The following is a 16,367-nucleotide window of genomic DNA, read 5'->3' as shown; positions in this document are numbered from 1 at the left end:
ATTAGTATAGATTATAATGATGGTTTGAACCATATCTAGTATCTTCCTATATCTAAATGGCAACGAATGCTCCGAGAATCCTTGTTTTGAAACCCTTGCATTTATTGTGTGCACAGACTACAGTCGGACGTCCGCCTGTGTGAGTCACGTCGTCGGCCGCAGCCTGAGCTCTTATGAATCATTATGACACACATTTTCTTGTCACAGCGACTCGGATGGTTCTGTCTGCAAACGACTGAGCCTTTCATTTCGTTTATTCATTGAATGATTTATTAGTTTAACCATGATTGACGTTAAAAACGTATCAGTATAAATTGCCATACAAGTTTCATAAAGTATAAATAGACGGACTGATTATCACAGCCCATAGACACTGGCACCGAAAAAATTTTTAACCATTCCTTACATCGCCGTTAGATGTTAGGTCCCTTGTGCCTCTAGTTACACTGGCTCACTCGCCCTTCAAACCAAAACACAACAATACCATGGTAGTGCTACTTGGTGGTAAAATATATGTATGTATTATATACATAAAATGATTAATTTAAACGTTAAAATGTTTTGGACAAAAAAAAAACTTATAAATTCAAAAGCGATTCTTCATGCCACAAAAAAGGGCATGCCAACTGAACAGTAGTGTCTGGCATTGTTAGCAACGTCATCGATTACCGACATAAAGTACGAGTGTGCATTGACCGAGGGAGTCCGCCACGCCGCGGTTTCACGGTCGCACGAGAGGTCGACCGGTGGAGAGATGAGCCGGCTCATGTATTATATTTTGCAAATTTCCTTCGCTGAAGGTTTTACAACGAATATTGATGAGTTGAATATAATAAAATGGGTATTAAATGGAATCGACATTTTCAGAAATATATTTCATAACAAAGGTATATGACTTACACTCGTGTATTTATGAAAATGCCAATTCATTTTATTACATTTTTCCTTATTATATTTAAAGAAGAAGTGTACACAATATTTTATATGTACTTTTGAATAACTGTATCTGTGCCGTCGACTGAATCACTGAAAACTTACAAAAATTCTACAAGTATTAGCGAAGACATACATCTTACTTCCTACTCGCCAATATCAGCTGACGCTGGGCCGAGTCTTGTGAGAAAGCAACTCAGACGAACCATTAAGCCGCTAAATTACCCCATAAAGTCTACACGTAATACTCAAAGAAAGTATCTGAGGAACTCTTACTTGGAAATGGTATTGTGATCTTACTATATTATGCAATCGGCAGAACTGTTACAAGAACTATCTACGAATTTGTACATGTACTAGCTGTTACCCACGCGCTTCGCTCGGCAAAAAAGGATCGAGGGAATTCAACATTCACGTGCAGCACATAGGACCGAGTCCGTAAATAAAAATAAACAAGTCCATATCGAAACAGATTTAATTTGCATTGGTTTTGCTAACGCCGACTAACTATGTAGTTTAAAGATTTCGACGGAACGTACGTTTCACGCAAACTTTTGAAGGCATTATTTAAGGTTTAGCAGTGAAAACGATTTTATTGATCTTTTTTGGATACACTCTTTTATGACATTTAAAATCTGTTCTCCATTTGGACGAAGATATTTGTAATAGACATAGAACTAGCGACAAAGCGTGTATCCGTTTCAAATGATAAAATCGATTTCTTTAATATTTGAATTTAGAATATAATTAACACACTGTTCGTCTCTACGGTTATGTCGAATTACCCTCCCATAGGACGACGAGAGGGAGGAGAATAGAGAGTGCGCTAATATAGAATAGATAGATACAATAAAACATTATTACTCGAGCTTATTTTATATAATTAGTACTTGACACGACACATATATCGAACGTTATTATTGACTTTAGTGTGTATCAGTTGTCGCTTGCATTTTGCAACTGCTTGACGATTGACTTTAGTCGTAATGAAAAGATATTATAAGTTGTACTTTTCCAATTATTTATGTATGATTGTTAACACTGCATTTGTATTTGAATGTGTGTCTGTCAAGCAGCGTGCGTACGCGCATACCAACACGGAGATTGATTATTCCAATCGTGTGCCCAAGGAAAGTGGAGAAGCTTCACGATTTGAGAGACATTATGCATTCATTTGTTCAATTTCAAGTCTTATAAGTCAGCGCTGATGGTTTATAATTGCTTGTTTATCGATAAGGAGTGTTTGGTTTATAATGCACAGGCTATATATAGCAACAACGAAATCAATAATCGTGATGGGTAACCAGCTGATCGTCATGTCTGTCCCACACATAATAAGTTCACGTGTCCAGACAACAGTAAAAGAATATTAAAATACACAATTCTCTTTTAGCCCAAACATAATTATGAGCACAATATGAATCTTCGCCATCGTAAGAAAAAAGTATGTGTATCCTCAAAGATACTTTTTAGATAAAGATATAAATTATTCACCGCAAAATTCCATTAAATTCGTAACGGCCATAGCAATTGTATACATTGAACAATTAAAATTACAATAAACGTCGTTATATTCAAGATTTGAAACAAAATTAAGTAAAATGAAGCAATAGTAGAACATAAATATACGTTACCAGTGGGTAATCGTTGAAATTTTCATTCAGCAAGAGCAGTAAGGTATCGTCCAAATCTCACAAGACAAGATAATCATATAATTGTCGCGTTACCAAACTACTGAGCATGAATCTTTACGCAACATGTTGTTCGTACTTTCACTCTGATAGATTTCAGACTAATATGCTATCTGTCAATCTATCTATCTATCGACTGAAACTTTCCTATCCACTACCGGACAAACCCCAAGCAAAATATATTTTAATTTAAAACTACTCGCATCATTACTCGCGGTTTTGACGGTGGAGTTTTATTTGAAATAATCAGTTAGCTGAGAGATATGAAAATGTTTTCATTTAATTCACTTTATAAGTAATCAAAACATCGAATCATAAACACAACAACAATATTTAATGTAAGTAATCAAATAAAATTAAATATAATGTTAACTACTTTAACTAACTAACGTAACTTTTCATAGTTAAGGCATTAATGTTAATAATGTTTATGTAAATACATTTGTAGTAACATTAAATATTTTGCAATAAGGTAAATTTTATAATAATAATTCAGAGGAAATATTATTGGAACGTGAAATGAGTTCACAGACTCTTCAACTCATACGTCGACTATACTGCATATATTTTAAATTATCCATTCGACAATAATTGTAATGTTTTTAATAACGTTGCGTAATTATACTCAAATCATAATCCTGTCACGCACTCACTTATTGATATAAATCTGCCTGAAAAAGATAAAAAAACGAGAACAAAGGCGAACCAGCTCGACGACAGGCTTTCCCAACTCGGATTTTTATATTTATCCAGTTCTACCAAACAGGCCATGTAGCTAACCTAACCTATCCATTCATTACCAAGTACACCATTTTCCAATCCAATATTATAATTACATATGTATTACGAGGATAACTTTATCTATCTGTTACATCATTACGACTAAACTAGTGAACTTTAAAAGAATTTTTTAAAAATATGTAGTCTAATGATCCATTAACGATTTGAAACCAATTTTTCAAATGAAAGACGGAGGCGCGCTTCGGCTAAAAACGTAAGTTAGAAGAATTGAGTAATATCGGTTACATCAAGTCAACGACAAAGCTTACGTTGTCTTACCTTATCGTTAACTGTGAAATATGAAAATATATAACAAGAAAATAACGAGGCATATCATTAAAAATAACAAGTGTGTACGGGTCGCGACGATTAGTGGCTTATGAGTGTCGGCGAGGCCGGAGTGTTCGTCGTTATCTGTTGCTAAGGAGTTTGTCGTCGTCTAATTGCAATTCTGAGTGCGCGGACGCAGCTACGAGACAAGCGCCGCGACTTGCGACATCCGCGCGACACGCGACATCGCGCCCTAGCGACGACGCGTCTGGGATACGTGAGCCAGATGAGCAGCTAGGGTAAATTTAAAAACTTCAATTTATGTAAAACATTTTACCCCACCTAGTTGTTTCTGTGGTGCAGAACACATTTAAGGCTTATAGCTATTTATTAAATATAACAATTTAGTCCAGAGTACCTAAGATATGCTTCGTCCCGGTAGGGTAAAGTTGAGCATTAGGTCGGTTGGCAAGCCACCCAAATAAAAGTATGGCTCAAATCTCACCAAGCGGGCATCAATTCTATTTTCCCTATATAAATCCCTATTAAGTTTTGAATAAGCAGTGTCTTAATAAAACATATCTTGTAACACGATATATTAGGAATATAATAACATTTCGTAGCACCGCCATCTCCTAGACTACACCGCCGTCGCGTCGTGTAAAGATGGTCGCGATTCAGCGGGCGCGCCAACAATTACATTACGCAAGTATCCGCGTTCTACACCGCACCAAAAACTTGGTATTCGCGAGGCGACAGCGCCGGCGTTAAATTGTACTATTTTAATTGCATAAGCGATTTATCGACATATGTCAGTTGAGCACGTCACGGCCAATTTCTTTTCAGTATTAAATACAATATGCAATGTCTATTTGCATACAATAATGGCGCGCGGACGCATCCTTCCTTAGGCGGAGATCAACGTCATAGTCGATCTCGAGGGCCTGTCATGTTACTATGTAGTGGTCGCGGACATCCTACAGCTCAGTGGCCGACTGTTATATAAACGCGATTATAGCTTTGCAGTCGGGAGATGCAGATATAGCAACAGTGATCAGTCTAGTATTTTACTTTTAGACGACCGTCGAAGTTTAGTGCCATCAGAAGCTACAATATCTTAAATAGTAAATTTAGTCAATAAGACTCAACAAGTTTATTGTATAAAGCAAATCCGATCAAATCTAATGGTAAACTACTGTTATACATTTTAAACACATAATATATATTAAATTATTTTAATATCATATTTATAATTATGTCAAAATATATAACTTGAAAGCACTCAATTCATTACTTCTAAATTCTTCTTAAGTAACTTAGTCTTTATTTATACTTTAAAGTTCAAAACTTTTAAACGAATAAAATATAATTATAAAATAAACTAAGTGCCTATCTCCTAATTTAAATATTATAATTAATAAAAAATATAAGATAAAAATAACAGATAAAATTATATTGAATTTAAATAAAAACATATTTTTGGTACACTTTTGAACCTCTTTTTATGTAAACGTGAATCGAAATCAATATTACAGGATTTGTGACATATTGAAATAGTGTATTGAATATAATCGAGACACGTAAATACCGTCAGTCGTCAATTCTTATTGTTTTTTTCTTTACAAAAACTGTCAGAGGTCATTACATCACTAGTTAAAATTCGCCGCTGCAACGCGTGCGCACTGCGCCGGCGCAGCCTTCGCGGATCTACGAGATCGCTGGCTAATCACGAGTGTATGATACCAGCGACACAATCTCACGTTACAAATCTTTTTGTCTACGCGTAATCTGTAATTCATCTTAAATGATTTAAAAACGTATACCAGGTCATTCGTTTGTTGGATACGCAGACGTAAGTTGATGGTTTGTATCGTTATGTAATGATTAATATCGATAGACGCATACGAGCCGCCGGCGTGCCGCGAACCGTTTCCTCACACGTTCCTGTCATCCGAGACCAACAACATGAGCTATTGTGACAGCGAGCGTCCAATTACTGAAATTATATTAACAATTTGTGCAGCGAAATATTAAACGCGCGAAGTATTCATTGAAAGACTCATATATATTTACCTGTCGATTTCCTAACACGAATTTTGCACGCGAAAATTAATCATTAGAGAAAAAGAAGCAGCCCGGAATCGAGAGGCGCAGTTGCGATTTTTCGGGACGCCGGGGACACAAACAAGGTGAAATGTCAACTTACCGGCTCATGCTCGAGAGGTACTGAATGGCTTATAAGTCACAGCACACGCGTTTCTGGTTGGCACGGGTGTCGCGGTTGGCACGGTTGGCGCGGGCGGTACGGGTAGCACGAGTGGCACGACGGTTCGATCAGGGCGCGGCCATCGCGTGCGGGCGCGGCGAGAGCTGGGGCGCGAGTGCGGGCCCGCGGGTCGCTGAGGCCGAGTGCGCTGCGCGGAAACGGCCTTCCATGCAGCGCGACCTGCATTTTGCGGAGTGCGGATTTTGCGATCAGACTCATCACTACGGAGGTCATCGACACCTACCTAATTTCTAATTGCAATGAATATATTAATGTAAATGAATGCAAGTTAAAGCAACGTGGGATATATTATGTAAATCATTTCAATTACTTCGCACCCATTTAGGTACTAGATGCGCTTTTACGTATCTGGATAACTATTTTGTCACTTGACAGAAATACCAGTATTGTTTATTTAAATAAAGAGCGACTGAGCAGAAACAACATTAAGGTTAACGGAGAGCTTTCAAGCGACGAGTCCGAACTCAGATTCCAGTTCACAAAAACATAAATACTTAAAATATGTATCGATAATACTTCAATTTTATGTCTTGGTATTAAATGCAATTTAAACTATTAAGAACTAATATACGTATTGAGAATATATTTACACTAATACGCGTGTCTGACCCTTGTCTCGTATGCGAGTATTTTATGATTTTTGTTGAAGAAATCTCCACATTTTGTTTGTAAACATGTCTTGCACATCTTTAGTTACCGACTAATCGATGTAGGTAGATTCCAAACGCATCATACCTAATGACATAAAAAACAAGAAAAAACAGTAATCCACAAATTCATCTATTCATAATTTTTTTAATTATAAATAGGTAATATATATAGGTAATATATATACAATTTCCTTTTTTTTCTTTTATATTTGAGAAAAAATATATTTTTTTAAATATTGTCCTTTTATTTAATCTCTGATGATTTTTGTATGAATCTGTCAAAACAACACATTAAATATTACAGTGCACGTCTGTGTGCTAAAAAGACACACTATTCCGTCACTCATAATTCGATGTTACAGCAACCCAGGCGCAGAAGTGATGGAAGTTAACTTGTATTAAATACTATAGTCGTGCCCGCGACTTCGTGCGCGTTTAAAATTAAATAAAAATATAAAAATACTGTTGTAGCCCAAGTTACTCCTTATTACATCAGCTCGAGTGATTTTGACGGGACTTTCACTGGCTATTTGCCAGTGAAAGTGCCGTCAAAATCACTTGTCACAGTGAGTCGTTCCAGAGATTAGCCGGAACAAACAAACAGACGGACAAAAATTGAAAAAAAAAATATTTTGGTATATGTACTGTGTATACGTACATATGCATTTAGTAAAAAGCGGTTACTTTAATATTACAAAAATACACGCCAATTTGATTATATGTATTATTTTATTAAGTATTTCGCCCAACTTAAATTGCATTCTTTAATAAAATATTTATAAAGTAAACCGACCTCAATGGAAACTCGTGTCCGAGATCAGAATAATACAAATACACTGTCTACTTGTATTATTACAAATATTTAACGCATTATATGTACACCTAATATCCGCAATTATAGAATAAGTAATTATACTCATAAATTGTTTAGACATAAACAAGCTCTGCGACTAGTTCAAGTACGGCAGCAGCCGTCAGTGAGGGCTGGATCGCATTCCCTCACAGGCAGCGAATATTGTACCATGGATGTATATTAATCTCATTATCTTTGCTTTTCATAATTTGGAAATCAGATTTATTAAGTCTCATTATAGCTTATATACTTTATCTAACGAGTTGACTTATTTCAGGCACGTGCGTTTCCAAGTTTCCTTCTCCTACGAGATCGGAGTATAGATTCTGCACAGAAAAACCTATTGATTTTCTAATACTGAGCTAAACCTACGGTCAATTTAAGTAAAAAAAAGGGTATTATCTTTCATTAGATGCTCAGGAACAGACCAGAGTTTGGAAATGGGTTTAGTCCCCCTCGGAAAGCAAAGCCGTTGGTCGTGCGCTAAAACAGTCTTCGCTCGTGTCGAATAGTCGCCTCATCGTATGATGTGAGTATCGTGATGAGATTACACCCGAGCTTCCGCACATACTTGTAGCACTTTAATATTTTCTCGAGCGCATTTGGTTAAACTGAGAAAGGCCGCCGCTTCCGGAATCGATCGGAAGAATATTAGTTACTCAGTACCCTGCACACTTTGGAAATATTTATATAATATGTTCATATTTTGAAAATTACACACATATATTTTTCGAAAGAACTAAAGGTTTTACTGACTTCCTTTCATATGAACGAGGAATGGTTTCTTGTATTCAATTTGTTAAAATGTGGTCGAGTATATAATTGAGAGCCACAGTTACTCATTGAGAACTCTGACTGTAAGACGTCGGAATGTATTGCATTACTATTAACCGGAGTACAACAATTTAAGGGGTCGTAACTTTGTTGCAGCCGAGTAAGTGCTTACCATGAGTAGATGCGATGGAAGGAAATCACTCTAATAACTTGCAATACTACTGATTAAATACCACATACTTCCCTGCGGCTCATTCAGCTTAACCGCAAATACTATGTAAAGAAATATAATTTCGTGTAAGCCGTGTTGACGTGGGATCGCAAAGACGCAAATGGAAAAGAAAAATATGCGTAGAACGTACCTATATATGTATGTCAACGAGAAGTTTTATAAATATTGTTTACATCAGAATTATTTATACTGTGCCTTAGGTATAGGTATACGAATAAAAATTAAAAGCACTATGCAAACCATGACTGCGTGAATAGGTATTGGAATGCTAGCAGCATATCGCCGTTGAATCAGCAACATCAACAGCTGAGCCAAGGTCCAGACTTTTCGAGTTTATTTCAGCACGCTGCTCTAATGCAGTTTAGTGGATATATATGTCGCCAATATAGAGCCGCTATGAGACGAAAATAAAAGCCAAGATGTGGCTCTGATATACATGAACGTTACATAAATCCCTAAATAAGATTAATCAAAAAATATTTGTTGAATTCTGCTCCCATCTTTTACTTTAAAAATAATATTTTGATTTTGGCTAGTACTGACTGATGGTAGTGTCATTTTATCACCCCAACATGTTAAATATCTTGAAAGTATTCCTTATCCAGACACCGAGATACGGCTACATTGATGTATAGATTCGAATTCCCATGCCACTGGGGTATTTTGTAATGTGATCTCGAGTGCGGTCGCAGTCGAGATGCCCATCCGTATTGATTACACGGAACACGTCTGCAATGTGTGTTGATACATCGCTCCGGAGGTCTGCCTAGGTCTTTGTAACGGAAGATAGGTGGTTACTTGATAACATCTAAGACTATAAGTATGTAAAACATATTATAGAGCACATAAACACTTGAAAAACATCGGCTGCACATTGCTGAGGCGGCTTCGACACGCTGGCAACACTACATTTTTCGGAGACCAGATGAAGCTAGAGATTTATACTTAAAATTAATATGATCTTATTTATTTTCAAAAGGTCTAGAAGCCAGATTCGGTATTTATATCTTCAATAAATACAATTTTATTTAAGAGTTACATTAGGAATCGTTGATTGAAAAACAATACTGAAGGTTTCCTAAGTTCTCTTGTGATGTGCTTTTGTATTCGTAGTTCTTATAATTTTCATTTACTAAATTACTTATATTTACTTCAGCTATATACAGCCAATTATACTGGATAAAAATTGTATAGATCATAAAAGGACTTGGAATTAGTATCAGTATGAGAATTAAAAACACGGCGTTGTTACTTGCCGGATCTTCTCATATACGACCACTGCGGTTCAAGAGATTGTGAACCGACACAAATAAAGTATTTTCCTATAAATTAAATTTACTGCGATCTGAGCTTTTACATTATATATCATAAAAGGTAAAGTTTTTAATATATATTTTATGGTAAATAATAATAAATAAATAAAATATATAAATAATTAAAGCAACAGTTTGTAAATGTCACACTGCTAGGCAAGCCTCCTCTTTGTGGCGAGACGGTTTAGAGCTTATTCCACCACGCTGTTACATCGCGATTTGGCGGATACAAATGTAGTAGAATCATCTAATACTTGTAAATTCAAGTTTTCCTTTACCACCGAGTACATGACAAATTAAAAGTGAACCCACAGAGATTTAGTTAAGATCACGTGTTCTAGGCACTATTCTAAACTTATATAGTAAAGGTGAGGAAGAATTAAAAAAAAGCTTGAGATTTTCTAAAAGTCGTTTTTTTATATTTGCATTTTTTTACTGAAGTTTACTGAAGCCATGTTTAACTGGTCTGAGGCTACAAACTTCGGCATAATTTATCACTTAGTGCCTTGTGAGTATAATTATAATCCGTAGACGAAATTGAACGATGCTTATTTAATCAACAAGTAACAATAATTAACCTTTGACCGTCATACTGAGTTTGTCCAAAAGTCCGTCAAAATTGTTTCCAAATTTATTTCGTCAGTGTTACGCTGCCGGCGCGTGTGGCCTCGCGCCACGCTCCGCAGGGCGCACGCGACCCCTGCGCACGCGCACTTATGTTTGATTTAAAAACACAGATCAGTACCGCGATTTACGTAAATCATGCGTTACGTATTAATATTATAAAAAAATGTAAACAAGTTACATCTGATAATAAGCAAATAAGTATTTCAAAGCCACTAAACATTCTAATATAATATTTAATCAACCATGTAATACGTATAATTTTCACAGGAACGAGTTGAAATATCTTGAAAATACATACAATGGCGTATGAGAATAAGTTACTTCGTATAAAAGTATTCCTTATACACACGTTCGACTAGATTCAGCCCAACCGGTGTTCCTGCGTTATGTAAGAGAATCTACTTACATACATAAAAATAAGTAGAACTTAGCCTTAAGAAACATACAAACCCAACTACAAAACATATGGACTGACTGATGGCTCATTTCCTAGTATAACATTTTTATCAATAAAAATACTAATATCAACGGTTCCATTTATAATAAAATTAACGGGTTTACGAGTTACATAACATAGTGACACACAGTAATTCAGCCTCAGACGCAGATTACTATTTTAGAGAGCTAATTTCACGGTCGACCTGACGCTAAACGATCAGGATGAGAGCACGCCTCGGCAAGTAGATGAACTTTCCTCTGAAAATGTCATCTATATATAAATATATCTGTCTATTTTAATCACGCCAATATTATATATTAGAAAAGTTAATCACGTTCACTTTGAAATTTAATAATAATTATTAAGAGAATTAGAAAAATATAAGGTAGAAAACGTCATCTTTTTTCTATTCCTTTTTCATTTTTAGGATAATTTACATGGAAATTAATTGTTTTTTAATTTTACTAATTATAAGTTACTTTTTTAACAGAAAATATATTATAATAATCAGGTTACTCCTTTAAGATACATTTACTTCAAAGTGTCAATACATTCAATTGAAAATATTTAATAATAACAAATGAGAACATAGCCTTTAATTACTAATTATGCATATTTCGTATTAAACCCATTACTATCATTTTAGAAATAGGATTGTTTAGACGTCGAATGGTGGCGTGACCGCCGCCTGAGTCAGCGGGTCGTTGACGCTGACTTGCATTGAATCTTATGCAACCTTTTTTAATATCAACCAGTTAACAATAGATAACGTTTTCATAGTTCAGTTTTTACGTGTAATGAGTATTTCCTAGAAACTACTTTATCAATATAAGAGTTTTAAGGATTGCGGGTCAATAAATTATTTAAGGCTAAAAAAAAAAAAAAAAATATATATATATATATATCCCGCTGAGTTTCTTTCGCCGGTTCTTCTCAGGTCCGAGGTGCTAAATTCCGAACCGGTGGTAGATTTTTGACAATCAATAAGCAAGTTTAGACACTTCTATATTGAATAAAGATTTTTGATTTGATTTGATTTGATTTAGAAGTCAAAAGTAAAGTAACAGCTTCATACATTGAAGAAACATTTTCCTATCCTAACTTAATTTCCTCTAAAACACTCCGCCTTTTCTGGTATTTTCTTTCCACAATAAAAAAGAAATTGATAAAGGAGTTACGTATTACTTCGACTACAGTTCATTTATTGCTAATTATTATAGTTTTATTAATCGATTATGCATGTCGACTTATAACAATAGAAATATTTGTGAGCGAGCGTGCGTCTATGACGTCAAACCGACCTTACAATTATTATGATTCAAGACGAGTTGTGCTATTTAATCTATAACACGTAGCTACTCTTGTGTACTAGATTCCACCCGCGGCTCCGCGCGACCGCGCGTGGTGACAAATAAGTCAGGGGTACGTTATTTCCTTTCCTGTCCCCCTGAGAATTGGTGTGCAAAATTATATGATGATCGGTTGAGCAGTTAAGAGCTGCAGTGCGATTCTGTAAGAATTCACTCCATATCTCGCATGTGAAATGTCGATGACCAACTTACAGGGGTACATCACTTAAATACGTGCATCCTATAAATTTTATAATTGTAATTATAGCCGTATCACATATTGACATTTCACGCTGCTGTACCTACGTATTATGCGTTGACTTTCGAGTTTCTTCCTTCAGAATACCTACACTGAAAGCGTACAATACCTACGTCTGCGAAGACACGATCATAAAAAAGAATATATTTCGTGTAAGGTGCAGTTTTATTTGGTATATTTTCATAGTAAACGCAAAATTAATACGTTATTTAGCATATAAACATTTATGACATAACATTAATATAAAGAATTATCCAAAGCCAATTAAATTTGTAGAATTAATTTAAAGTTGTATAATTTAACATAAATTTTCTGTAACCCAATTCCACGACCTAAGAAATCATGGGAAGGCTGAAATAAATAGCAATCGTATGTTAGGTCACAATTACAAGGCGTATTTAAGTAAGTCTTAATATTAAGTAAATTCATTATTATTGATCTGATTACGCAACGATCATTAATATATTTTACATTTTAGTCGCACTTGCTGTGCCTACAGTCGCCTTTGCGCTGACGCACGCTTAGACAGATTTCTTGGAGTCGAATTTCAAATAAATGCAATCACGAAACGAATTCTATCATAACAAGTAGGTACAGTTACATACAAATTACTTTCATTATATTTCAACTTACTATGCCAAAATATCATTTAATATAGTATTTAATATACGTAATTTAATTCACTGTGTAAATGCATAAATAGTGACTTAAAATTTCCTGTTGTAAAATTAGGATGTTGAGTTGGGTAAGATCGAATTGTCGGATTTCGATTTTAGCCGAAAATTCCATCGCTACAATTCTACCCCATTGCCGATAGATACTCCCTACAATAATATCCTACCCTTAAGTGTTTAGTTATTAAGTAAGTACTTAAGTATTTGGTTTATTTTAATTTAATATAGGGACAAAGATGTTTGTGTTTACTAATATGATTTTTATGTCAATTGAACTTAATTAGCATACCCAAAGTGGAATTTGCTTATCTAGAATAAAAAGGGGATTTCCCTCGAAATAAATACAAATCACTTTTTGGATTATTTAAATTGTGCAATAACACAAATATATTTTTAATTTAAAATAGAGAGGCAGGTGGACAACCACGGGAATGGATCACCATATGAGATTCGATAAAACGTACTTTTTCACAAAATGATGTGTTACCTGAAAATATAAAAATATCGACACATTATATTTAAACAATTTATATTTAAGAAAACTTCATAGCTTAATAACGATTAAACAAAAGCTAGACTGATCCCCACGCAATGCTTTTCAGGTGTTTATGTACATACACCATCCGTTTTATTTCCATACGAGTAGCTTTAAATTTATTTTCTTACAGCCAACAAAACTGGTCCAAATACTAATTGTAACCGGATATGTTATTTAAGGAAAATATTTTAAATGTATATATCATTGACTTTGACAAGGATCGATGCTTTATTGCAATCGAATCGAATCGAATCGGAGGGGTTTTGCAGGACTTGGAAAAACCAACCGTAACCGTTTTTGTTGAAATACGATCTGTTACAAGTAACACGTAACGCCATCCCACCCCGACGTCTTATAATGTTGTATGATATGTATAAGAAAAAGCGTTAACACTTATGGGTACAAAATGAGCCACCGTTTCGGTAAAACATATTTAATGTGTTACATTTGACAAAAAAACTGTTATCTTATCCAATTATGTACCTTAAATACATTGTGAATTTAATGTAGATCAATATGGCATTTTACAGCAGGCAATTTAAATGAATATTTTCTTACAAATTTACATAGCGGGTTGTATTTTCTAATGACATAAATGCTGTGAACGTTGTATATAAACACATTGTGTAGTATCAGCATTGCACCCGTGCGAAGCCGGGGCGGGTCACTAGTGTTTATATATTTACTCAGATTAGAAATAGATTGGGGGAAGGAAGATGGATTAGAAGTAGGTTGAATCTATCGACTAGACCGAAAGAAATATTGCAATGTTTTTTTTTTCTTTTTTATTTTATCATAAATTAGATACAATATTTAGTCTCGATTCAAGTTGGTCGTGTTATTAACAAAAAGTAAAAACCACTTAATATGTTTGTAATTTATCCTAAAAATGTTATTAAAAGTATTTTAAACACACTGACAAGGTTTTAGCAGCAATAAAGATGCTCACCATCTTCATCAGTGACGAAGATAAAGTTTATTATGTCATAGTGAAGCTAAGACGAGGTCCGGACGGACTGGCAATTGATCACCTGATGGTAATTGGTCAATATTAATTATTATTCATATCACCTACGTCACCAGCATAGAGAACTAAGACATTATGTCCCTTATGTTCGGCGGTAGAATATATGTACTGGTAGTATACCAGTACTACATACAGTACCAAACCAGAGGAACTCGCACAAAGCCAAACAACCAACAAGTGATTAAGTAAGTATAAGGTTTGCTGCCTTTGTTTATACTATTGCCATAACTACGACGTATAACATACCAACACTTGTGCAAACAATTACCCAAAATAATATTATATATAAATTGTATTGTATCGTCGACAGCTGAGGTGTCCGAGTGGTTAAGGAGTTGGACTTGAAATCCAATGGGTTATACCCGCGCAGGTTCGAATCCTGTCCTCAGCGAGGCTTTCTTTTTGAAAAAATAGAATTATAACAGTGCTTTTCGGATGTACCGCCAAACAGCAAAACTAATACTGTTGGTTTCCGGCTTAAAGGATGAGTTAGCCCGTGAAATTTAATTGATAACGTAAGGGACGGGTTAAAATTCTCATAATGTCAATATCTATGGGCGGCGGAGGTCACCACCTACCATCGGGTGGCCCATTTCTAATTACTAGATTCCGCTGCTGAATTTTTTGCCTTTTAATAAATTTCACTCTTCCAAAAAAAAAATTATTAAATAATGCATTTTGCTCATATAAGATCTTAAAGACGATAAAAAGCATGAATTTAGTATCTGTATCGTTTATTTACATAAGAATTATTAACTTTAAGTCCTTAAAAATAAAAAAAAATATTTATTGAGACTCACGCAGGATATATAAATGCAATTGTATTTTATTGACCAACGTAAATTTGTGATTGTGACCTGAACATCTTACGCATAGTTGTTCGTTGTTGTTAGGCTGTTTTTGATTATAAGCTACAAATTCACAAATGAGCAAGAAATGATTCATTGCTCTATTTGGCCAGCACGAAAGACAATAATGCTAAAGCTCTTAAATGCAAGTAACGTATCATTTTAATTGATTTTTAATAAATGAGCAAATCTTATAGCAAACGATTTCCAGAGCTATACTTTAAAAGGAAAATCGACATTAACTATAATAAAATTATAAAATATATAGGATACACGTATCAAAATCGCGTAGCGCCGTCAGTTGGTTGTCAAAACTACACGAGTGAGATACGATGTGAATTCTTACAGAAAGCCACTGCAGATCCATAACCGCGCGAAAGCGAAAACATTGGGCAAGTTCTTTGTCAAATCTCACTTCACTTAAACTTCACGTTAACGAATTACTTTATACGTACACTCTGGAGTAAGTATCTATAACTATATCGTATTAGGAATAAAATTAAACTAACAATATAAAAACTAAATTAACCGACTCTCTAATTTATTTTTCATTTGAGGTTTTCGTTTTGAAAACACCATGAACTTATAAATTATTTAAAAATTCGTAAATAATAATAATGTCAATCAAGGATTTGTTAAAAAAACAAACATTAAAACAATTAATTATAATCAATAAAACAGAATCAACAAAATCATATTTTATCAAAAGATAAGGAACCCTACGCGCGCACGCGCAGCATCCTGACCGCTACTTCTCAGAAGCTATTAAAATATGAATCAGTCAATTTCACAGAATGATCTACGATGCGACTTTTTTTCCTTG

The 16,367-nt window shown here is 34.7% G+C and overlaps 1 protein-coding gene and 1 non-coding gene across 2 annotated transcripts in view; one reads left to right on the top strand and one right to left on the bottom strand.

Moving 5' to 3' along the window:
* The window catches only part of LOC113404674 (uncharacterized), a 49,900-nt gene extending 43,826 nt beyond the window's left edge, over positions 1-6,074 (bottom strand). The window contains exon 1 of the mRNA XM_026645627.2: positions 5,881-6,074. Coding sequence (XP_026501412.2) covers positions 5,881-5,888 — 8 coding nt within the window. The 5' untranslated portion in view covers positions 5,889-6,074. The remainder of the gene's footprint in view (positions 1-5,880) is intronic.
* Positions 6,075-15,005: 8,931 nt separating this feature from the next.
* Positions 15,006-15,087, top strand: Trnas-uga (transfer RNA serine (anticodon UGA)). The gene has a single exon. It is a non-coding gene; the product is annotated as a tRNA-Ser (tRNA).
* The last annotated feature ends 1,280 nt before the right edge of the window (positions 15,088-16,367 follow it).

This window comes from Vanessa tameamea, chromosome 8 (genome assembly GCF_037043105.1).
Source record: "Vanessa tameamea isolate UH-Manoa-2023 chromosome 8, ilVanTame1 primary haplotype, whole genome shotgun sequence".
NCBI lineage: Eukaryota > Metazoa > Arthropoda > Insecta > Lepidoptera > Nymphalidae > Vanessa > Vanessa tameamea.
The sequence above is the reverse complement of the archived record's forward strand: the minus strand, read 5'-3'. Positions and strand labels throughout refer to the sequence as shown.